Source organism: Podarcis melisellensis (assembly GCF_964234715.1).
Source record: "Podarcis melisellensis genome assembly, chromosome: 13".
NCBI lineage: Eukaryota > Metazoa > Chordata > Lepidosauria > Squamata > Lacertidae > Podarcis > Podarcis melisellensis.
The window spans coordinates 23,897,514-23,921,629 of NC_138545.1; the positions used below are offsets into that span (position 1 = coordinate 23,897,514).

The 24,116-nt window shown below is 47.7% G+C and overlaps 1 protein-coding gene across 6 annotated transcripts in view; it reads left to right on the plus strand.

Moving 5' to 3' along the window:
- Positions 1–236: 236 nt before the first annotated feature.
- The window catches only part of NDRG2 (NDRG family member 2), a 39,940-nt gene continuing 16,060 nt past the window's right edge, over positions 237–24,116 (plus strand). For 2 of the 6 annotated variants that reach the window (XM_081885495.1, XM_081885499.1), the window contains exons 1-8: positions 237–385; positions 9,180–9,262; positions 11,472–11,516; positions 17,815–17,920; positions 20,592–20,712; positions 20,817–20,879; positions 21,599–21,659; positions 22,591–22,677. In XM_081885495.1, coding sequence (XP_081741621.1) covers positions 9,185–9,262; positions 11,472–11,516; positions 17,815–17,920; positions 20,592–20,712; positions 20,817–20,879; positions 21,599–21,659; positions 22,591–22,677 — 561 coding nt within the window. In that variant the 5' untranslated portion in view covers positions 237–385; positions 9,180–9,184. Of the gene's footprint in view, positions 390–9,179; positions 9,263–11,471; positions 11,517–17,814; positions 17,921–20,591; positions 20,713–20,816; positions 20,880–21,598; positions 21,660–22,590; positions 22,678–24,116 lie in introns of all 6 variants that reach the window. The other 4 variants (XM_081885497.1, XM_081885500.1, XM_081885496.1 and 1 more) reach the window with 3 other exon arrangements.

The following is a 24,116-nucleotide window of genomic DNA, read 5'->3' on the forward strand; positions in this document are numbered from 1 at the left end:
CTTCGGGGAGGGAGGCGCTCGGGACGGGTCACCCCGAGAGGAGAGGGGGGTCTTTCTCTGCCTTTGTAGGGATCCCCCTTTGTTACCAAGGATCTGGGGGAAAATGGTTGCCGGTTTCTCCTCCCCCTCCTTCCCCTCCCCTGATTTCCTCCCCCCACCCCTTTTCCCTTCCTTGTTGGCAATCTGGATTGGCAGAGGCGGAGCTGGGGGGAGGGGATCTGGGGGGAGGGGTCTCTCCCTGGGGGTGGGGGGAGGTGGTGTTTGCAGTCAGAGAGTCAAAGGCAAGTGAAGGTGGAAAGACAGACGGAGCGACCGAGCGCAGCCGCCGCGGACGAGAGGGAGGCAAGCAGACAGACAGACAGACAGACAGACAGACGCGCGGACAGTGGGTACCAGAAAAACAGGGGGTGACATTTTGTGGGTGGGAGGGGCTGCCAGTCTGCAAAGCGCGGCTGTCCTTTTTTCCTATCCCCTGCTCCTTCTTCTTCTTCGCCTCTGACCTCCCCCGATCCCTTGCGAGCACCCCGAAAGGGAGGGAGGAGAAATCTGTTGCCAGATGTTGCCTAGTTTTATAGGAGATTAAATGCCCCTGCATGCAGAATCTCCCGCTTCCCTCCCCCCGCGCACACCCCTAAATCGGGTGCCTAACCTCCCTAGAGCTAACTATACAAAAGCCGCCTCCCGCCCCCCGCCTCTTAAAAAAAACACACAACCAAAACAAGAAGAATCCTCTGTTGCTTTTCGTTGCTATTGCTGTGAGTATTTTCGGGGAAATGTCTTGTGTGTGTAGGAGCCCCCTCCCTTCTCATCCTCCTCCTCCTCGCCCGCGCCATCAGCTGCTTTGATTTGCTTTCCTGCCCGCTTCCTCGATTCGCTTTGCGATTGACACGATCAACAGACTCAAATGTCAAATGGAAAAACACTCCGGATGGGAGGCACCCCTCCCTCCCCCCCCCCAGATTGCTTCGAAGGGCCAGATTGCTTATGCGTATTGGGGAGGGGGGTAAAGAGAGAAGGAGAGGCGGGTTGCCCCCCCCCCCGGTCTCCATGTGAGAGGGGGGTCTGTCAGGATGGAATCGGGAAAGACGGAGGGGGTGGCTGAGGGATTTTTGCCTTCTGCTGGAGGGAGAAGGAAAGGGGGGGTCGCTGGGAGGATTAAGTGGGTTGCAACCAGAGGAGGATTTGCAAGCTGCAGGGTCCCTGAGCTCTGCTGGAAGCGAGGAGAGGTGAAACTGGCGTCTGTATGTGCGTGTCCCAGCTTGGTCCTATTTCTGGGAGTGAGCAATAAGCCCCAGTGGGTAGAAGGTCAAGCTTCCAGGTGAGGGGGCCAGGATGCTAGTGGGTCGCAAGAGGGATGGATCTTGGGAGGCAGGAGGCAGAGTGCAAGGAGCTCTGGGGCTCTCTCTGCAAGGCTTGGCAGGTTGGAGAGCAGTCGGTGGTGGAGTCAGCACTCCTGGGTTCTCTGGGAGGTGTGTCATCAGGTGAGGGCAGGTGGATGTTGCTGCCTTGGGCTCTCTGGGATCCAGGTGTTAAGGACCATAAAACCCAGGGTTGTCTGGGAGAGGAGGCAGTGGGACGAGCATCTGGATTCTGCCCTGACTGTGCAGAAGAAGACTTCCAGAGGCATACCGTGCTGTCAAATCAGTGTGCTGGGAGTTCAGCCGAGGCTCCTGGCTTGTTGGAGAGAAGAGTCAGAGGGTTTGAAGTCCAAGGCTGGGGTGCCTGGATTTTTTATTCCTGGCTCTGGGAACAGAGCCGGGTCTCACGGGGTTAGGGCTCAAAGAGATAGGAAGCCGGGTGACTGGGTTTGGGCTCCCCCCTTTTTTGCTGCATGTTCCCAGCCCCCAAGCCTGGTGGGGCTTCACGTGGCCTCAGCTGCAGGTGTGTGCCTGTGTTTCCAGCTCCTCTGGTGTGAGTGCCAAGGCCGCCTGGCACGTAGGCCTTCCCTGTGTTGGCACCTGTGGGCACCTGGAAGCTCTGTGGCAGCCTACATTACCTGGAGCTAACTTTCAGCTTTCCACAGTCTTCAGCAGAGCAGTAGCAGCAGCAGCACAGTCTCCCGCCCTCTTGCCATGTGCTTGGGTTCTACTACTGAAGACACCAGAGATCTTTCCCACATGTAGCACCTCCTCACACATAACCTCTTGACTGTACTAGATGTGAGCACATCTAGGAACCCCCATTGCCCACTTTCCAGACAGAAGGTCTGGGAGTAATTGGATTTATTTGGAGAAAGCAGTGAAGGGAAAACAAACCAGTTTTAGTCGAAACGTCTCACGTGCATGGACATTAAGACTCTCCACACACAAACACACATATCCTGGTATACACAAGTAGCTATTGTTGTTGTTGTTTTAAAATTGGAGCACCTGTTTGTTGGGGTCTGGGGATGATATGTGCACAGACTAGGCCTCTGAGCCACTAAACGAAGTACACAACCCACAATGGGCTCAGTAAACCTAGTTTTGCTGCTGTCTTGGGACCTCCAAAACGGGGAGGGGGTTGACAAGCACATGAGAAGGCTAAGTATACCTCCACCCCTTTGTAGCACTTCCTTTCTAAAATAGGTGTTGCCAGGGCTCAGATCTGCCTTGGGAGAAGTGGGGTAGGAAAATCACTGCGCGTGCTCAGAGGCACTCTTTACGTTTCAGAAAGGCTGGTTGTGAAAGCAGGGGTGGGGAGGGAGGTTCCCGGGCTTATTCAGCCCTGGATCAAACCTGGCTGTGTGAGTTGAGAGAGAGAGAAAGAGAAAAGGGGGAGAGAGGGGATACCCCCACCTAGCTAAGCAGCCTTTTAACCACAGCTTCTGAGGTTCTGTGCAGTATTGGCTTGGTGAATGGAAACCTTCCTGGCAGGGTTGTGTCTTTAACAGCTGTGCAGCAGGCATACATTCAACAGGTGGGGCTTTCCTTCCAGCAGAGCAGCTCTGTGCCAGGGAAACTGCACCTGTCCGATTTTTTGGCTTACCATTCAGCACCTGAAAACACTGGAGCCCTACCAAGGTGAAGAAGAATAGCAACAACAAAAAAACAGCGACTGTAGAAAGGACTATACAGCAAGTGAGACAAAATCTGTGAATGCAGCATACATCTAAAGCACCCACCCAAGAATCCTGGGAATGATAGTTCACCCCTTGCAGGGCTACAGTTCCCAGCACCCTTAACAAACTACAATTCCCAGGATCCTTGGGGGAAGGAGGATATGTTATTTAAATGTATGGCTTGTCAGGAGTAGAATACCTAGCCCCAAAAGTACTTTATTGCATTCTGCACCAGCCGATCAGCCGCCGTTCTCTCTGCAAACCTCATTCTCCCTTTTGTACCTTCCTAGCCAGGGACCGGGGAGATCCTGGCTTCCCCCACTTTGGCCTGGCCTTCTCTGCCCGTTGCCCTGGGAAGGTCTCTGTGTGCAGCTGCTGCGTCAGTGATTGGCTGGAAGAATTCTCTTCTGGATGCCTGTTCCTTCCAGGCCCCGTTAAGGGCCCCAGAGTGACAAGGAGCACCCCGGGGGAACTGGATCGCTGCCCGTGCCAGGGTGATCAAAACAGCTATTTATGGCCCAGGAGGGGGATCCTTGGATGGAGGCCAGAGTGGAAACCAGCCACAGCACCTGGGAGGGAGAAGAAGAGAGGGAAAGAGAGGAGGAGAAAAGGGGGGACCTCCTGCTTTTATGGGGCTCCTGGCAGCCCCTCTGCTTGTGCCAGCAATGGAGTGGCACCTGGTGGTGGGAAGGAGGGAGGTAAGGATGTTTCACAGCTCAGCAAGGGGAAAGTAGCCTAGTTTGAAAGAGCAAAAGAGGGCCGTGGAAGAGGATGCCTAGCCATCCTGCTCCCTCGTTGCTCCTCTCTTTTTTCTGTTCATAAAAATTTAACTCCAGTGCAAAATAAACAAAACAAACAAACCCTCAGTAGGTAAGGCTTGCTTGAAGGTATCTACCAGGGAGAAGAGAGGAGATAGATGTTGCCCCAGTTTGGATAAAAACCCTTAGTTTGCGTCACATGTTCCTGTGTCTTTGGTTAGCTGCCAGATAATGGCTCCTTCCATGGTTCTAGGGGGTCTATGTGTTTATGGTGGTTGTTTGGTGTGCTCTTGGACACACTCTCTCTCTGTATGTGTGTGAGAGGGCATGCACACACAGACACCCGCACACGTACTTTCCCCTTCTCCAGAGTGCCCTGGGGCAGGAGGGAGTACGGTTCCATTTTTCAGATGCATCGAAATATGTGAGTGTTGGCAGACTATATGCAGACACACCCCTTACAAGCACAGTTCATTACTGCATGTTCCAGAATGGTCCAAAGAGCTTCACAGTTCCTGCCTTTCTTCTTCTTCTTCTTTGTAATCCTCCCAACAGCCCCAGGAGCTACTCGTCAAAGGGATGCTTGCACCATCAAGGGATGACTTGCATGTTTGAATGAGCTGCCGTGGTTCTAACTCCCCTCAGATAGAACTTCCTTTAGGGGTTGTCCTCCACAGTACAGTGGTACCTCTGGTTACAAACTGAATTCGTTCTGGAGGTCCATTCTAAACCCGAAACCATTCTTAACTTGAGGCACACTTTCACTAACGGGGCCTTCTGATGCCGCCGTGCTGCCGGTGCACGATTTCCGTTCTCATCCTGGGGCAAGGTTCTCAACCCAAGGTACTACTTCCGGGTTAGCGGAGTTTGTAACCCGCAGTGTTTGTAACCCAAGGTACCACTGTAGTGTGTATGATCACATGACAGTCACCACATGAACAGTAATAAAGGCTGCAGTCCTCAACATGTACCATGATGGCCAATGTTGTTGGACTTCCAGCTCCTTTCAGTCCCAGCTGCCATGTCCATCAGGGATGATGGGAGCTGTAGTCTACCTTGGCTGTCCCTGTATTACTGAACTAGCCCCATAGTGGGACTAAAATGCATTATGTCGTGTTGCAGGCACAGAGAGAAATTCTGATACACCTGCATGTGTGAATCAGCCCTGGGAGAGAGATTTGCCCAAGACCACCCAGTGAACTTGGTAGTAGCTCTGGGCTATTTCCCATACAGCATTTTTTTCCTAGGCACGGCCAGGATGATTTAAATTATAAAGAAAAGAAGAAGACAGGCTTTTAGATCATTGACTTAAATAAATCAACTTCTACATTTTGAAATTCACATATTTCCTGAACAGGCATGAGCAAGCTGGCGAATTGCTGTAGCACAATTCAAACATTGGCTTGCATCCAGGCTCAAGTCAGTTGCACTCTGGGCACTTCCAGGCTGTTGCTATTCTCAAGTGGAATTCAATCGCGTACTGGCAAATTTGGGTAGTGCAATTAGAGTTGATTGGGAGAGCTTGCGCAACAAACACACTTCCTCCCCCAATGGTTGGACTTTCTGCAATTTTTAATAAAATGCACTGGGAAGTGTGGGATAAAGCTTTCTCTGCAAACAAATTAGCATGTACGAATGCTTATTAAATGGCCCACGTTGTCTGATTTTCCTGCAAATGAATCAGGAGGAATGCTCAAATAGGTTGCCATTTGGCACCCTTAATTCCCACTGAAATCAGTGAGGCTTAATTTAAGTCACAACTAACTTGTCCCATTGATTTCAGTGACAACTAACTCTGCAATCATATATGCATATTCCCAGAAGTAAGCCCTGCCGAAGTCAGTGAGACTTTCTCCCAAGTAAATGTGCATAAGGCTGCAGCCTGACTTCAGTCGACTTAGTCTGGATCTAACCTGCTGGTTTGAAACTAAATGAAGTCTTAATATCAGCTAGGAACATGATCCAAAATGTGTGGCCGTGGTATTCACATGCACAGCACAACTACATCTGTTAGAAGATAGATTTCTTTTGGGCTCTCTCTGTGCTATGTGAGAATACTAAGCAAGATCACTTACTTGGAAGTTAAGGTTGCAGTCATGTGCATATTTATTTGGAGCTAAGTCCTGTTAAACAAAGTGGGATATACTTCCAGTAAACAAGCATAGGACTGGGCTGTAAATGTCCAGAGCTTTCTGTAAACATAGGTTAGTCATTGCTGGGCAAAACACTGTTTGCCCATCAGATGGAAAATAAATCTCCACGTAGTTTGTTTAGTAGGTTCAAAAACAAGTGTCTTACTAGTCAACTATTATATGCAGTCACTACCTATTCCCTTCCTTGACTCCTCTGGCATGCACAGAGGGCTTTGGGAGAGGCAGGGTCACAGAATCATAGAATTGTAGAGTTGGAAGGGACCCCAAGGCTCATCTAGTCCAATGCAGGATCATCTGTTGTCTGTGCCTGGCACGGAGAGGACAGGAAACAGCTCAAGTCTCATGCTGATTGGAAGGTACTCCTGCTGTTTCTTACCTGCTCAAAAACTGCACCGGCAATTGAACCTCTGGCAGGTGCTGAATGTCCTGTTTGCTAGAGGACGGAGGGCGCGCGTCCCGGGTGAGCTGGCAAGTGGATTTGTGGAGGCCGATGCACAAATATTCATAATTTGAGAACTGGGACGCACTGAGGAGCTTCGATAGCGCACACTATAAAAGAGCCCAAGATCACCAATGTGGATGATCCTAGTGGCATGTAGGAGAGCACATCTGTATCCTAGTGTCTACAGGCACCAGGTGCATTAGGAAGCCCTTGGCAATAAAGAGGATACTCAAAACTTATGCATCGTTATGATGCTTAACCTCAGCAGTCAAGCGCCCTCTGCCCACCAGAGCTTTTTTTAAACAGACCAGACTTTAATTTGTACAGTAATCTGTTTGATAGATGTCTGTGATTCAGTTTTAAGAGTTTGGCAGTATGAACTGGAACCTGTCCCATTCAGGTGTTACTTTAGATGGGTTGCTTGGGGGTTGGGGGAGACCTATGATGTATTTTGAAATGTTTTGTTAAAAAGTCAATTTTAAAAACAATCACACTGATTTTTATTTATCCTGAAGGGGGGTAGCTTTCTGCATCAACTGAACAGGGCATAGTCTAGCCACTGAACATACCAGTCCAGAGAAGGGGGAAGGTAGGAATTGGGAAAAGGATGACATGGGCTTGAGGAAACCTCAGGATTTAGGGTGCGGATATGCATGGGGCTGGAGAGCTAATATTTCAGCTAGGCTTTTAAGTTTTTTACTTCTGGCCCCTCCAGGTAGTTACTAAAAAAGAAAATAAATTGTGAAATATAAGTATAGATTTCTTTTTTGTATGATTGGAAAGATCACAGTTGTGCTGTGTATAGAGATTTGGTTCCCTCGGTGCAGAATTTGGATTGGGGAGGATAGTACCATGGCGCATGCACCTTCAGTGTATGCATGCTTGTAACATCGGCTTTGCATGCAGAAGGTCACAGGTTCAATCCCTGCCATCTCCGTGTAGGGCTTTCCCAACACCCTGGGGAGCCTCTGCCAGTCAGTGCAGGTAATACTGAGCTGGGTGCACCAATGGTTTGATGCGGTGTCTCTGCTGGTGTACCACTCTGCTCCACATGTCATAGCGGCTCTCGTTAACTACTGTAGCGCTTGATCATGTATTGCACTCCCAGCAGGAATGAGCAGGGCTGGTGCTGTGCCAGCTGCAGGGCTTAGCCAAGGGGTTCCGCTGCCACAGGAAGCAACAGCATGGCACAGTTCAAGAAGTGCCTCCCCACAATCTCTTGCTCCTTTGCCAAGAATGATAGGGTGCAATGGCGTTCGTCGGAATTGCATCCTGACACCCATTGGGATATTGCAAAAGATTCTGGGGTACACGTCTCAGAGCACTATTTTTCAATTGGAACCCTTAAGCTGAGCGATACCACTTGGGTCGTTTTTGATGTCAGGCTGACCCTGGGCCCCTGCCAAGGAATGGTCCTTTATATAAAGTTACACTCCATTACATAACCAGAGGGTTTGGATCTAGGACAGCTGGGTTCACTTCTTCAGCTCTGTCCAGGACCCCCTGTGTACCCTTAGACAAGTCTCTCTCCCTCAGTTCCCCCAACCTGCAAAATGGGAGGTTTATTGCATTAGGCATAGGGCCTTTGGTCAAAATACAGTCACATAAATTCCACAGATTAAACAACAGCACGGTGCCGCAAAATATCACACATACCCGCAGACTTTTAAAAGATATTATTTCAACCACAACAACAAAACACAGAACACCATTTTAGGTATGATATTTTTACAACTTGTGTTATGTCCTCCGTTCTTACACTTTGCCTTTGCCGCTGCCTCTGTGATAGTTAAACCAAAATAATAGCATCCTTATAGGCTTCAGTTATTTTCACAAGTAATCAAGATTCAGAGTGTTTGAGATTTTAAAATTTATTTTGCATCACCTGCATCAGTAATTTTAAAGTGACACCTACCTCATATGTTCTCTGTTCCGCTTTCAATCCCACACTCACAACTTGGCACACATTTGTTTTCACTTATTTCTTATTTAAATTTGTATGCTGCCTTTCTGAGGAATGGTCTCAAAAGTGTCCAGCAGAAATAATACACATGCAATCAGTTGATATACAATAAAATCAATACAACCTGCCGGAGATCCACAGTATGGGCAGTTTTATGTGTGGTGTGCAAAAGCACTCTTTGATGGACAATGAGGCTCATCTCTTTGTTAAAGTAAGGCCAAGACAGATACATTTCTTGACCTCTTCACTTAATGGCCAGCAGATAAATGTGTCACTGTAAAGTGATGCCACATTGGAAAGCATCGCAATTGAGCTCACCCTGGATAATATTCTAGTTCCATTGGCTAGCATTTGGTCCAGGATGACTGATTCACATCTGCCATCCCTGCATGATAGAATAGCCATCAGATGAGGACTATTCCTGTGTGAGCCATCACTAAGATACAGCAGAAAGCCAGCTTTGAGGAAAACCATGAGCAGCGGTGTACTTTGGTAATACAGCGCCCTGAGCAAGGACAAAATCTGGCACACACACAGACCCTAAATATTTATTATTTTCACAATAATTCCTTTTGGTACTATTGTTTTTTCAATCTTCTCAGTAGGTATCCATATAAATATAGGTAGTTATTATCATCATTTTGTGCCCCTTTGGCTCTGCATTCTGTGCAGGGGAACTGCTTGTACCGCCCAAAATCTGGCTCTGCCATGACGCAGAGTCCTGACAGGAGCCCCATCCTCAACCAGTGACTTATCGGATGCATGTGGCTGTGCCCCAGCTAATACACTGCTTGATGCCTGTGTCTCTTATATTTTGCTTCAGGAGCCATGACGGAGCTTCAGGAAGTGCAGATAACTGAGGAGAAGCCGCTTCTGCGAGCTCCAGGAGCACCTGATCCGGGCAAGGTCAGCAAAAGGACAGGATTCCCCTGCCTCTCCCTTTCCCTGCCATCCCTCTTTCTCCTTCTCACCAGTGTACCCAAAGCTGTCCAGTCTTGCCTGTTTCTCTCCTTGCTCTTTTTCGTCTGAAGCAGATTGGCAAAGCAGACGCATAAAAATTCTCCCTTACGCTGAGCTCAGTAGTTAGTCCATCTGGCCCAATGGCGGAAGGGCCCAGTACTTCAGGCAGAAGTTTTGTTTGTTTTGTTTTCGTTTCCCCCCCCTCACACTGTTGCTATATCCTTGTAGCTGGAGAGGCTGGCAAATGAACTTGGGCTCTTTCATGTGCAAAATATGTGCTCTACCCATTGGAGGCTGGTCCCTTATCGCAAATGCCCCACCAACCTTACCTGCCTGCCTTCTTCCTTACATCCAGTCCAGGGGGCAGCTCTGGGTGTCAGTTTCTTCCCCCCTCAATCTCAAGTGTTGCCCTTGCAGAATGCAACAGGGAGCAGGAGGAGGACAAAACCAGAATTATGGTAGTTGGCTGTGCCTGGCTTTGGCTCCACCTACTGGTGGCCTCCCTGCCTTCCACCCTACCAATCCCAATGGGCAGCCACCGCCACTGACTTTACCACCAATCCATGGCCCCTCCAGATACCTAAAAATTGCAACCTCTGCCAATCCACCAATTCTGCTGGCCACATCCATAGAGGTGACAGAGCTCTACTGAGAGACGAAGCATGTCTCTTTCAAAGCACTGCAGGACAGGGATGCAACAGCTGGACCATCTCTAATGAGGGGGGGGGGATTCAGAAACTCATGCTCTACCACTGCGCTGCAGCCCTTCACTGGGAGTTGCTATTTGAGAGCTTTATGAATAGTGGTATAAACCTTTATCGTCCCTTGGTCTATGCAGAGGACTTGTTTTGCCTTCCATTGATGATGAAGTGAGACATTTATATAAACTGGTTGACCGGAGAATCACATACCAGGTCCAGGGCATTATCAGGATTGCCAAATCTGGCCTGTTCTTGGATACCCAGTAGAGCCTTGAGCTTCCAGATGTAAACGCTGAAATATGAATGAATGCAGTAAATAAAACAGCAAAAAACACTTGCAGAAATGTTGCACTTACAATCCTTTGTGGTCATGCTGCTGGGGGAGATTTAGGTCCAGACTTGTCCAGCCTGTTGTTGTGTTTCTGGAGCTGCACTGCAAATCCACAGACATTATGAACTGTACCCAGTGTTAGTCATACTCAGAGTAGACCCATTAAAATGGCTAACGTAGGTACATTAATTTCAGTGGGTCTCCTTTTGAGTAAAAGTTAGGTGACTGGAGCCCCTAGACTACTTATTTTAATTTTCGGAGGCAACAGAGTTTGACCTGACAGAAGAGATGATGTGGTATCTGTTTTAATAAACCACAGACTGTATTTGGATATAAATCAAACCATTGATTTATACGATCAACAGGTTGCTTTGTATCTAAATGCCTTGGCGCTATCTGCTTTGTTGTACTCAATACTTAGGGGTGCTGTCAACAAAGGATCTCCCCGCCCCCCAAGCTTGTGTTCCATGCGAAAGCAGCTCAGCCCTTGCAAGGGACAGTGCAGTCAAGTTAATTCCTTTTTACTCAGGTGCTAATCACTTCCCGGCAACTGATCTCAAAACTGTGAAATCGCCTGGGTTAAGTAAGGTGTGGGGGTGTGCAAATGTTCCCAGGTAGTCATATTCTTAATCATAGAAGTCCTAGGATATGTGGCAGGGAAAACATCTGGCACAGGTGTGCTTTTAGCCCAGTTGTCCTTACCATTGGACACAGGTTGCCGGGACTGCTCTGGTGAACTATACAGTCTAAATGGCTAGTTTCTTTGGGTATGGGTAGGGAGCATGGGTAGGGAGCAGGCCTTTGCCTTCCCCCAAAGACACAGTATGACCTCAGCTAAGCAATGCATCATTTAACAGAAAGCAGGTTGAACCTTTAGCGTTACAGCTCTAGAGTGCAGTTAGCTTTCTGGGGAGTCCAGTTTTGCTCAATGTCTGCTCATTGCCCGTGCTGGTAAAAAGGGCCCCTATCTATAGCAGGAAGTCTCTGCACCCCCTTGATTTCCGCTCCCCTTCCCTATTCCCATAACTCTGATTCTTTTTCCTCACTTACTTCCCACCCTGCATTCTCCGTCTGTCTGTCTGTCTGCCCCCCTCCTTTCTCTTTCTCTCTCTCTGTGTTCTAGGATGCTGAACTGATAGCAGCCAAACTTCTGCAGGAACAAGGCCAGGTAATCACCACCCCTTCCCCTCTTGTTCACGGGGACAGAACTGGTTCCCCGAACCCTCAGAATGCCCCGATGCCAAAAATGCCAAACAGAAAGAAGCTGTGTTAACCCCTCAATGTTCGTTCCTTCTCTCCTTGTTCCATCCACGCTGGGTATACTGTACATCCAAGCATTGCAGTTGCCGCCTGATTGATTGAGCAGAAATCTTGCAAGTGCACCTTTCCCTCAGCCTGGAGTTTCAGAGTTCTACCCAGGGGAGCCAACTTGGGCCTAAAGTTATGGGTGCCCATGACGTCATGACGTCACGTGTGCCCTGGCCTCGGAACCTGACTTCTGGTGGCAAGGCCTCAGGGATGCTGTCTGAGGACTTGCGAGGTCTCGGAACCCGACTTCCACTGCCACCAGAATTCAGGTACCAAGGTCTCGCAAGGCCTTGGACAGCATCACTGAGGTCTCACAAGACCTTGGACATGACTTCTGGTGCTTTCAAGGCACCAGAAGTTGCATTGGGGGCTCTGCAGTGTGGGTGCTGAGCACCCACAACAAAGTTTTTGTTGGCGCCCCTGGTTCTGCTCCTGTTGGATTCCTGCCAACAACTCCTGTTGATTTGCTACTCTGGGATAAGACACTGAGTCCTTCTTGAGGGAGAAGCAGCAACCCCAGTCTGTGAAGGAAGAGTGAGCTTTCAGCACAGGGATGGAGAGGCTGTGGCCTTCCAGTTGTTGTTGGACCCCCAACTCCCATCACCACTGGCCATGCTGGTCAGGGCTGGTGGGAGTTGGAGTCCTTCTGGAGGGTCCACATCCCCACGGTTTATTTATCAAGTCAGTGTTAGCCAGGTGTTGGGAACATTTGGCCCTCCAGATGTTTCAGAATTACAACTCCCATCAGCCCCAGCAAGCATAGCCAATGGCCAGAGAAGACAGGAGTTGTAGTTCCATAACATCTGGAGGGACAAAGTTTCCCCAAATCTAACATAAGCAGATAATAGAGTCATGACTTCTGTGTAACCAACTTAAGGCCTTGTGAGCAGGAGCTGAGGGCACTTCTAGGGTTGCCACCTTTCTCTGTATGCTGAGAAAAGATGCCTCTGTCAAACAGAAACAGAGCACTGCCTTAGAGTGTGTCAGACCACTGGTCTATCTAGCTTTCTTATTGCCTATGCTTGCTGACTATGCTCTTGTCTATACTCTGCAGGGTTTCAGGCAGGGGTCCTTCCTAGCCTTACTTGGAGATTCAAAAGACCTCTTGCACAAGATCTCGCAATGAGCCACCTTTAATTTCTCCATTGTATAATCATTAAAGGCACAACAGCTCTCCCATGGAATCTTGGCTCTGGCCCAGCCTGTTTCTTGTTTCTTGTCTTCGAGATATATAGGAGGCACCTTTGCCAACTCCAGCAGGCTGAAACTATTCTTCCTTGCCATCTACCAGTCAATTCCTTGGTCAGTGCCAGGACCTTGATGGGCTTGAATTAAAGCTTCTACCACCCTTGCTTCCACTCTCTGGCCTTAAATGGCTGTGGGATGTGCAGAACATCAACATCTGCAGCTTATTCCATCACTTGGGTTGCCAGGTCTTAGAAATATCCCTGCTCCTGTGCCTTTAACGAGCAAGTCCAGCCCTGCTCATCCCTTATGTTATGGAAAGCTTTTCCTGCTGACTTCTGTAAATCAAGCTGCTTTCAAAAATGCAGGAGCATCCAGGACAAGTTCTGTCACCACCACTATGTTGAGGAAAGCTGCACCTGTTGAAATCCCTGCTTGTCATCCGGCTAAAAAGGTGGCAACTCTTCTCTGTTTAGTCATGACCTCATTGACCAGCCTTTGGCAAGGCAAAGTTCCATTTGGTAAAATAGGACAATATAATTATAGGGTTGTTACAGCAGGTGTAAACGGAAAGAGGCAACCCTTTATATAATGGAAATACCAAATAATAGCTGCTCTTCCTGATTGCAAAAATCTTATTGCACCAGTCCACCCACACACAAGGTAAGTCATTCTTGTGCCCATTTTCCAAACGAGGAACTAAAGATCAGGAAATGTAGGTCTCTCCAAGACCACCCAGCATGACAGGGATCTGTCCAGGTCAAGCCCTGGACAGGTCAAATTCTTAAACTATATTTGCATTTCATCCCAGAGCTAGAGGCAGACTCCTGGAGGCTTGGCTTCCAGACCTTACCAGCTGTTAGGATTCTGAGCTGCACTTGGTGGGTGACAAGTTTAGCTTTATTTATTGCTCCCTCTAAGAGCGAACGGAGGTGGGGTGTGCCAAGAAAAATGGAGCCAAAATGAGGTTGCTGAGTAACAGGAGGGGCAGTATTGGTAGCCCTGATGTTTTCCCAAGTCCAAAAATATATTTTAAAGGAATGAAACAAAACCCAGTTGGACCAAACAGAGAGAGAAAAAGACAACCTAGATGGACCAAAAACACACCACAAAAAACCACCAGCCCAAGCAGTCTGGGGGAGGATGTACTGCAAAAAAAATTTGCAGTTCCACTTTGTTTATTCATTTGATCATTCATTCAGTGGTGTAGTGGGTAAATGCTGATGTTCGTGCCCTCTTCATGACAGGCCTGATAGTCAAGCCCCTCGTAAGCCTATACAAAAGAAGAAGAAAAACCTTTGACAGCATTTTTTCCCTTCAACCCATCCCCCACTTTGAACAGTTTGGGTGGGCTCAAAGTCTTGGTCAGTATTTTGTGACATTTTGGTTGGTCATGATGTAGGGATCTGGGATTTTTTTCAGAAAGGAAAGTGCCGGTTTTAGCCTCTTAGCTATGCTTGCTAAGGCTACCTCCCTCTTCCTCTGTTTAGTTTATTTGGTTGGTTTCTCTTTGAGTTAAGCTTAATTATTTGGCACATAAAGAATTGGCAAGTAATGCCCCCCCCCCGAAATGATGCCAACATCCCTGCCCCTCCCTGTTCCACCACAGTGCTACATTAATCACAATATTTCTATTGAAATGTTTTTGGGAACACAAACATGCACACAGGTGCCAAATCATCCAAAGTCAACACAAAAGCAATAAAACTACAACCCATAAAACAAATCAGAATGCAGGAGAGTAGATAAGAAAACGTAAGATTAGATTAGGCTGCAATAAACAACAGTAGCTGGTGTGCCGACAGGGATGAAGCAAAAACCTCCCAAGGGGTTTATGGCTAGTTGAATGACCAGATGCAAAAAGGGAGAGGCCTCTGTGTATGGTCAGCTGGTACCATGTTGCGCACTCCTGCACTGGCATTATTCGCCACCCCTACACAGCTGTTAAAGACACAAGTGTCTGCCTTTGTACCATGACTGAAAACCCACCAAGCCAAACACAGCCCAACACTTTTCTGCAGCAGCAGCAGCAGCCCACAAGGGATTTCCTCTTTTGACTTCCTGCCTGGGTTTGCAAAACTACAGAAGCTGCCAAGTATGTTGTGTTTAGGCACAGTCCATTCTCTACAAGTTGTACCCTTAAGTATAAGCCAGACTTCCATTATGCCATGTTCCCTTGGCATAGGACAGGAATGGGAAGCCTCAGGTCCAGGAACCACCTCCAAGCCTTTCTGTTTGACTTTTGGGACTCTTGTTCCTCACAGGCCATGTTTCACTGGCTCCTTTACTAGAACGTGTCCCTAAACTCTTAGAATCCTCCTTTCCCATGCCTGGGTGGAGGGATGGAGAGGGGTGTGAGGGTAAGTTAACATTTGTCATCCTGCCCACTTTTGCCTGCACTGCCACAACCACCTGATGTTTCCTAGAATGGAATAAAATAAGTTCCTTACCCCTGGCTTAGTAGAAACCCTGCTGCAGGACTGTATTAAGAGTCCTACCAGGGAGCTGTATATAACCCCATTAGACATGCCTGTTAGTTGCCTCCCATAGTTTGTAACACCAACAGGGGCTTCATTCAGGCATTCTCCTGTTGTGTTTAATTGTTGTGTGAGAGGGGGGAGGCAAGGACAGCTCCTCCACCCCACCCCCCATTGCCATCCCTGTCATTCTCCATGAGTTAGAGGGATAGCTTCTCTTCGGGATGCAGAACCTGATGTCATGGGCTGTATGCCAGGAATGGTGCATGAGCAGAGAAGAGTTCCTGCTTCAAAAGTTAACCCTCCAACTAACTCTTTGCTTCTGTCTCACTTGACCCCTGTGGGACGGGTTGAGGGAACTAGCACTCTTCTTGCCCTGTGCATGTGGGCTCAGGACAAGGAGAACGCCTGAATAGGGCTTGTGTAGGACCTGAATACAGTACTCAGGGTTCAGCAAACAACCTTCCTGGCAAGCCACAATGCCTGGCTGGTGGCCTCTGTTTGGCTCAGTGGGTGCTGTCCCGGACTATCATCTGTAACCATTAGTCACTGCTTCCCACTTTGGGCTGGTGGCAGCCTTGCCAGCAAGTCTTAAATCTAGGCTCGAGGTCGCTTGCCTCTCTTCTGAACTGTTTCTTTCATCTCCACCTTTTACCCTTTTCACGCCTGTGTTATTGCCTTTCTGGAAAGGAGTATCTGCCGGTGCCAAATCACTCAACCTTTCTCTGAGTGTCCAATTGCTTTTGAATACATTGAGTTCCCTTGTGTGCTATAAGAGAAAGCCTTAGCAGGAAGGGCTTGTAGAATAAACAAGGAACTTTAAAAAGAGAGAGGGAGAGAGAAGAAATGTGATTGTTTTGAATATTGGCCCAGGTTTCTCCCAGTGTATCATGGGAATGATAAGGTGGAGACGATCAGTCCTCTGACACTGAATTCTGCACTTGTTCTGGAATGTTGTGGGCAGTGTTTCGTTTTTAAGGCAGCGAGTGCCAGCATAGTCTTCACTTATGAGTCATACCGCCTGACCTTGCACACGCTTCAGATGTATTTCAAGATTACAACATGGCTTGAGGATGATTTGTACATTAGGAAAAAGCACAGAGGAAAGCGGATTATAATATATGCCCTTTCATAAATTTCCAAATTGGGATGAGAAGAAAATGAACCCTGTATACTCAAAGCTAATCTATCTTACTTGACATATTCCTGGACTGGACTTTACCATATAAACAACATGTTCTGGGTTTGATTCCTAACTCATATTTAAACCATGGTTTGGCTACTATTCTCAATTTTATCCTGAGAGCCTTGGAAGGGATGCTGATTTTAATCTACAGGTCAAAAAACATAGAGTTGTCTTGAAGTAGTTGTAGGGACAAAGTAAGCAACTAGTGATCTTGATGGTCTTGGCGGGTACTCGGGCAGGGGAACAAAAGTGAGCATCCCATGAATCAGAGTCTTCTTTAAAACAAAACACCAAGGTTCTAGTCCTCAAGGCTTTGGAGATGGGCATGAAAATAGAAGGGTCAGAAAATCAGAAGCTGAGGGTGGTGGAATATAAGAGAAGAATATTATCAATTTTTAATCGCACTGGTAACTGGGCCTTTAACAGTATCATGATGTGCAAATAATAGAAGGGGGATAATATTTTATCTCCGTGCTGTGATAAGTGATTATGTATTGCTGATAAGTGATTATGTATTGCTGTGCATTGTTGGCAATGCTGGGGACTCAAGTTCTGAGCAGAAGTTCTAGCAGCCATGATGGGCCCATGGTACATGCATAGTAGTTTTCACCACCCCATAACCAGCATAAGTAGAATAAACTGTGCAAAATAAGTGAAAATATCCAGTTTTGTGTGCGCGCATGCAATTTTCATTTCCCACTCCTTGTTTTTAACCACACACCACACACAGCCTGTATGGGAAAGCAACAACTGACTGGGCCCTGAGTGGTCTTTTGACTTGGCCCATTTCTCTGCCGTCTCTGAACCATTCTCAGCCCTGTCCCTTGAGGTACCCTAATTTAAAAAGTGCAAACAAACTAGGATTGAACCTACGTCTTTACTCATGCACTGTATGTTTTCTGTGCAGACAGCTGCTATGATCAGCATACACTGGAAGCCTGGAAGGGGAGGGGGACTAGGATCACAGCAACCAGCTCCTTCCCCATCCCCATGTTGATTGTGCCTTGTACATAGAATCTATGCATGCAAAATCTTTATGACCATGTGATGTGCAACACCTGCATTTAGCTGGATCCCAGATTTCACAGAGGAAGCCCACACATATACAATCAGTTTACGGGTTACAAGGAACCATCTAAGCACAGAAGTCAGAGATGGGGCCACCACCACTTATGACCCGACTTCTCCCTCCATGCCCTCAGCATAAGTCTGGTTATAGCTGTCTGCACTGGGTTATGGTCTAGCCCTGTGATGTCACATTTGCTCACCCTTCTTTCTTTCTACCTCTCTCTCTTTTCCCCCTTCCACAGAAACACACAGTGGAGACACCTTATGGGGTTGTGACAATCACCATCCATGGGACACCCAAGCCCAAACGTCCAGCCATCCTCACCTACCATGATGTGGGACAAAACCGTAAGACTGGAGCACCCACTTGGTTGGGGCAGGAGGGAGGGGAGGTTGGGGGTTTTCCAAACACTGCAACCCCAAGAGAGAACTTGGCCATTTGCCCTACAGTCCAGTTCGTAGAACGTTTGCGTCAAGGATCTTGCCATTCTGGAAGAACCATTCTGGAAGAACTCCAAGAACTTTTTGTTTTGGTGGGGTCAAGAAGTCCCAACACATATTCACACCTATGCAACACACACACACACACACACACACACACACACACGGTCTCCTATTGTGTGGAGGTTCCTGATACTATACCACTGGTGGGGGCAAAATTCAGGCTACAACCCCAAGATCCACCAATCGGGTGCAAAATACAAGGGCCTCTTTGGCGAATACCATAAACAGATGTCAAGGCCTATTTGGAGGCTGGAGCCAGGTACCTGCTGCCCCCCGTGAACAAAACATTGGGAAGACCTGCATGTACGATCACAAACCTACATCTAAGTTCGTGTGGATCAGAAATTCTAACAGATTAATGTAGGAAAGGAGAGCCATTTGTGGACACTATTCTTGAACAATGGAGAATCAAAAGCCTTTGCTTTATGATTGCAAATCATCCTGCGATCTACTGGTGGATCCTAATTTGCCTTGATCTGCCCGCCCCCTGGGGATGCACTCTACCCCACCCATCACAATCAATCCTACCATAGCTGCTTGAGGACGAAGAACCAACACTTCCTAACAATGTAGAGGAGGGAGGGGGACACTCAGGCCCAATGGGGGAGGGGCAAATACAGCCCCTCAGGACCACACCTCTCTTTGGCCACTCCCCTCACCACTGTCCTTGAGAGCTGTTGCCTGGCTGGAATATGTCCCTGAACTCTGATCATGCCTGTGGGTTGCTTGAAGGCGGGGGTGTGGGGAGAGGCGTCTGTGAGCATGTTTCCACTCTCCTGTTCTAGAATACCAGATCTTTGTGGCCTTTGAGGATGCTCAAGTTTACATTGTGGGCTTGCTCGGTGGTTGACTCTCAAGCAAGTCGGTCGCTCTGCCTCAGAGTCTGTCTGCAGGCATCTGACTGCTGCTGCCTCTGAAGCTTCCCACCCACCCGCCTGCCTGCCTTCTGCCTTCTGCAACAGGCATTGAAAGCTGGAGGAGACAGAAAACACTCATCCAGGGGAGGAGGAACTGCTGGCTTTCGTTCTTACTTGGTTGTTTATCTCAACCTTATCTTTAGCAGCTAATTTCCCCCACTACTCTCCCTTCCAACTCCTAGAGAAAAATAGCCACCAAGCAGGGGAGATAAACAAGGGGCAGAGAAATGCAGGCACAGCGCCTCCTCCAGCACGTGTGACATTTTTATTCCCTCTAGCCATTTATGCTGGTCTGTGAGGGAGTCTTCAAAATTCCCCATGGAATGGTGGAGTCTGCTCTCTCAGGGTGAGTGTAATGTCTAGCCAAGTCCTTAGTTCCCGTCCTAGAAAACAGGAATGATAGCGGTCTTCCTCACTGGGTTGTGAATGTGAACGAAACATGGGTTGTCTTGCATTCTTTCCACAGCCAAGGGACCATTTAAACTATCACTGCTAAGAAGAAGAAGAAAACTCGAGGAAAGCTTTCAGTCATGCAACTTTGCATTTTGGTGCACTCTGGTCTACTTTCTCATACCCCCAAAAGGCCTGCTTTTTATTCCCTAACTCTTTTTTTTAAAAAAAGGGATTCATACCTTGACGTTAGAATCACCAGATTCCATTCTAAAATTTAATTTGAAATTTTAAACATTGTCCTATTTATCGTTAATGTTTCCCAAGTGATCTGCGCTCTGTTCCAGAATTCCCCACCATCCCTTGAGGCCAATCATCTCCTGGTTTTGAAAGCATCTAGACCATCCTTGCCCATCATGGTGCCTTCCTGCAACTCCCATCAGCCCCAGCCAGCATGGCTGTGCTTCCATGGCTGTGCTGATGGGAGTTGTAGTCCAAAACATCTGGAGGACACCAGGTTGGAGAAGCCTGGCCTAGAAGGCTCTTCTTCTCTTCAAAAGCTTTCACCCTTGTTAAGGAGAACATAGGAGCTCTCTCCTATTCAAGGTTGCTTGCTTGTCTGAATGCCCCCATCTCTTGCTCTTTTGCCAGGCCAGCTAAAGACATTTTGATCCCTTAGACTGCAGTCGTTAGGATACTTACCTGGGGAAAAAGCCTCATTGAACACAGTAGATTTTACTTCTGAGTACAGTGGTACCTTGGTTGTCTAACTTAATCCATTCCGGGAGTCCATTCGACTCCCGGAACGGTTCGAAAACCAAGGCGCAGCTTTTGATTGGCTGCAGGAGCTTCCTGCACTCAATCGGAAGCCACTTCAGACATTCAGCTTCCAAAAAAAGTTCGCAAACCGGAACACTCACTTCCGGGTTTGCGACATTCGGGAGCCAAAACGTCCCGAGTACCAAGACGTTCGACAACCAAGGTACGACTGTAAACTTGCATAGGCTTGCATGGTAAGGCGAGGAATCCAAAATAGCACCTTCCAGTGTCAAAAAACAACAACAGTCAGTTTGCTGCCCTGTTTACTGACTCCTGGAGCAAGACGGCAGCCGCTGTCTTGATTTGCAGCTCGCCAGTCTCGACGGCACTACCGCTTGGCCTTCTGCAGCCTGACACCCACTTCTTCTGTCTCCCCACCCCCACCCCAGATCTTTCGTGCTTCGACACCCTCTTCCACTTTGAGGACATGCAAGAGATCATAAAGAACTTCGTGGTGATACATGTGGACGCGCCTGGCATGGAGGAGGGGGCCCCGGCCTTCCCTCTGGGGTGAGCCTTGCAGCCTCCATTCCTGCCCCACCCGCATCGTTGGGTGTGATGGGGACAACAGCCTAGCAGTCTAACACAGCCCCTGCTCTCTGCTCTCTTCCTAGGTATCAGTATCCCTCGCTGGACCAGCTGGCTGACATGATCCCCTGCATCTTGCAATATGTGAAGTGAGTCGGGGCGAGATCACACGGGTGGGTGGGTTGCGACAACAACCTGTGACGGGGTCACCTGTCAGCCTTCTCAAACAAGGGTTTGAGAACCTACCAAAGTAAGATTCCTTCTTGGGTATTTCCCATTATTATCATTCTTCCAGTGGGATAGCCAGCTGTGTGTGTCTGTTACAGGAAATGCAAGTGTCTTTTAGCATCTTAAACACTAACAGAGTGATTGTGGCCTAGGCTTCCCGCCTTTTCATCATGAAGTGTTATATTCGGTTTGGCAGATTTTTAATATATATATATATATATATATATATATATATATATATATATATGCTTTCGTAGATTTTCACGGGTACAGGAATGCAGGTTTTGGTGTCCTCGGGTGTCTTCCCGTGTAAAAGTTGGGGTGTCTAGGCGACGTTATATATATACACACAGAGAGAGAGAGAGAGAGAGATAAATAAATATAGATAGATAGCTGAACACACACTTAACACGTGGGAGAAAGAGAAAGAGAGGGGGAAGGGAATTGGAGCCGGGGGGGGGCATGAAAACATGAGGCACTCAGTCTGTGCCATTTCGAAGTGTTCACTTTAGAGAAAATTCCAAAGGCACAAGATAAGTAAATGGCCGGAGCCCACTTCTGCTCCCAAGTGCCAAAAAAGTGCCCAGCAGCTCCTGCTCCTTTGCCTATTTTGAAACTGGCCTCTTTCTTCCTCCTTTAGCTTCACCAGCATCATCGGAATTGGAGTCGGAGCCGGCGCCTACATCCTGGCACGCTACAGCGTAAGTGGGTGGGGGACCCATGAGTGGTGGTCGGATTAAGTAAATGTTCTCCATGCCCAGTTTGAACCTCTCCAAAAGCAGCAGGGCTGCAGAGTAGCTGACATCTGTGTTCCTATTAACAACCACAGAGCAGCGTTTCAGTTGTTTCCTGAGCTGAAGTACAGAGGAAGGATGGGCCCAACATTTGATTCCAGCAAGTGTGATGTGCTGTAGTAATTAAGAGAATTAGTTGAGAGACAGGAAATTCCTGTTTCAAATCTCAGGGGAGGCATGAACGCGTGTGGTGAAATTATATAAGTGGCTCTCTCTTAGAGGCCAAGATTTTGCCACAGGATGAATGGAGAAATTTCGTTCTGATGCTATCGATTGATTTGTTTCAGAAACGCAGATCTGCATGTGTGCTCCCTGCTCCCTTTTTTAAAAAAAAATATATTTTTATCTTCACACCAACCTGTGAGTTAGATTAGACTGAGAGGGAGTACATGTCCCAAAGTCACCCAGTGAACTTCATGGCTGAGCAGGGATTTGAACCTCAGGCTTAGCTTGATGCTCCAAATGCACCACCCTATCTCTCTGGTTTCAGTAGGGATTGCTGCAATAATGTACACAGAGCAACTTGAATATGTGTCAAAAGCTATTTATGAGAGCTAGTGTGACAACGAGGAGGAGAGGACAAGCAATGCTCTGGTTCAGATCTCACTTCAGCCAGAACTAGAAGGGGGGGGGGAAAGTTTAGCATAAGCAGAGCCTGTTGGATCAGGCCAAGGATTCTGCAATTGCCACATCTTATTTCCTTCCCTGGCCAGCCAGCTGCCTATGAGGCACTGAGAAGCCTCTGTTTTATGTCCCTGAAATTATACATAAGCAGTATGGTGAGCGCCATGCAAACATTTTATCCACTAGTCATGAGTGTTATTATGATTTTCCACAGCTCTCTCATGCAGACACCGTGGAGGGGTTGGTTCTGGTCAACATTGACCCCAATGCCAAGGGCTGGATGGACTGGGCTGCTCACAAGGTGAGACTGGGAAAGTGAAGGGGCTTACCACTGTCTAATGCGCCTAGTAATCAATTGCAGATGAAGTGAAGGGGTCTGATGCTGCCTTTGCTCACTTGGTGTCCTCCAGATATTTTGGATTGCAGCTCCCATCATTCCTGACCATTGCCATGCTGGCTGGGATGATGGGAGTTGTAGTCTAAACATTCGGAAAGCTCACAGTTGTGGCAGGCTGCTCCAATGGGCGCTTGAATCGTTGTTCTTATTTCTACAAATTTAAACAGCTAACACAACCTATTCTTTGCCTGTTTATAATGACAAATAAACAAAAAAAGCCCATAAACTTTGGTGTTGGTGCCAGTTACCCATCACTATCGAGATAGCAGAAATTCCTTTCAGTCTATCAACCTCTCAGCTGCAGGCACTTCTAGACTGTTGCACTTTTGCGAATGGGATTCAACCACATACCAGCAAATTGAGGTCATACAATTAAAGTGGCACATCTGCACAACAAGCCCATTTCCAGGGGGGAGGGGGGGAGATAAATTTTGTGCTAAAGAAAGTGATGAGAGGCTTAATTCATTGTTATAATTTGGCTATTATTGGGGTATACTGGAAAACTAATTTGAATTTTTTTAAAAAAGAAAGTGACGAGATGTTGTAACTGAAAGTGGAGGATAACAGTTACTAGATGGGGTGTATAATCTCCCCACAAACAAATGAATGCTCAGTAGTTGCTTGACATCTAATCTCTTCCCCACAAACCTTGTTCAAAGAAACCAAGATGAGTGCTCCATAAACAGGTTGTCTGAAAGCAACCTCCATTTTACTCTTCTTCCTCTGTCTGCTGCCCTGTTTCATCTGCTTACATTTCTGTCTCCCTCTTTTCCCCCCTCTGGTTTCTCTTCAACTTTTTCTTCACCCACTTTCACCAAACGCTTTATTCCCCCCCCCCCGACTTTTCCTCCATATTCTTCCCAAGTTTATCGAAGACTCAGATGTGCAACCTACTCCCCCAAACAACCTAAAGGGCAGGATGCTTAGACAATTGTGGCCAGGTAGCACCACCTGGCTAAGCTTTCTAGTGAGCCTCCTCTATCCCAATTTTTGGCTCTGGGAACTTAGGAGATAGGAAGGGTAAAGGCCAATTTCTGAAGGAAAAAAATTCAAGGGCTGTGACTTACATAAAAGTTATCCTTCTTGATGTGTAGGTGGGTTCCCACGAGGCAAGACACAGCGAAAACAGCAAGAACCTTTATTGAACTACATAACTGGGAAACGGGCAAAGCAACTGCTTATGTACATTCCTGATAGTCTGGGCCACTTCCACTCCCAACGTGATTGGCTATCTAAACTTCCAAGCTGCAAATCATGACTCAGAGTTCAAGGGCCAATGGCAGAGGCCCAAATCCTGAAATATTCTATGATTAGACATCATGTATCGAATCAAAACACAGGAG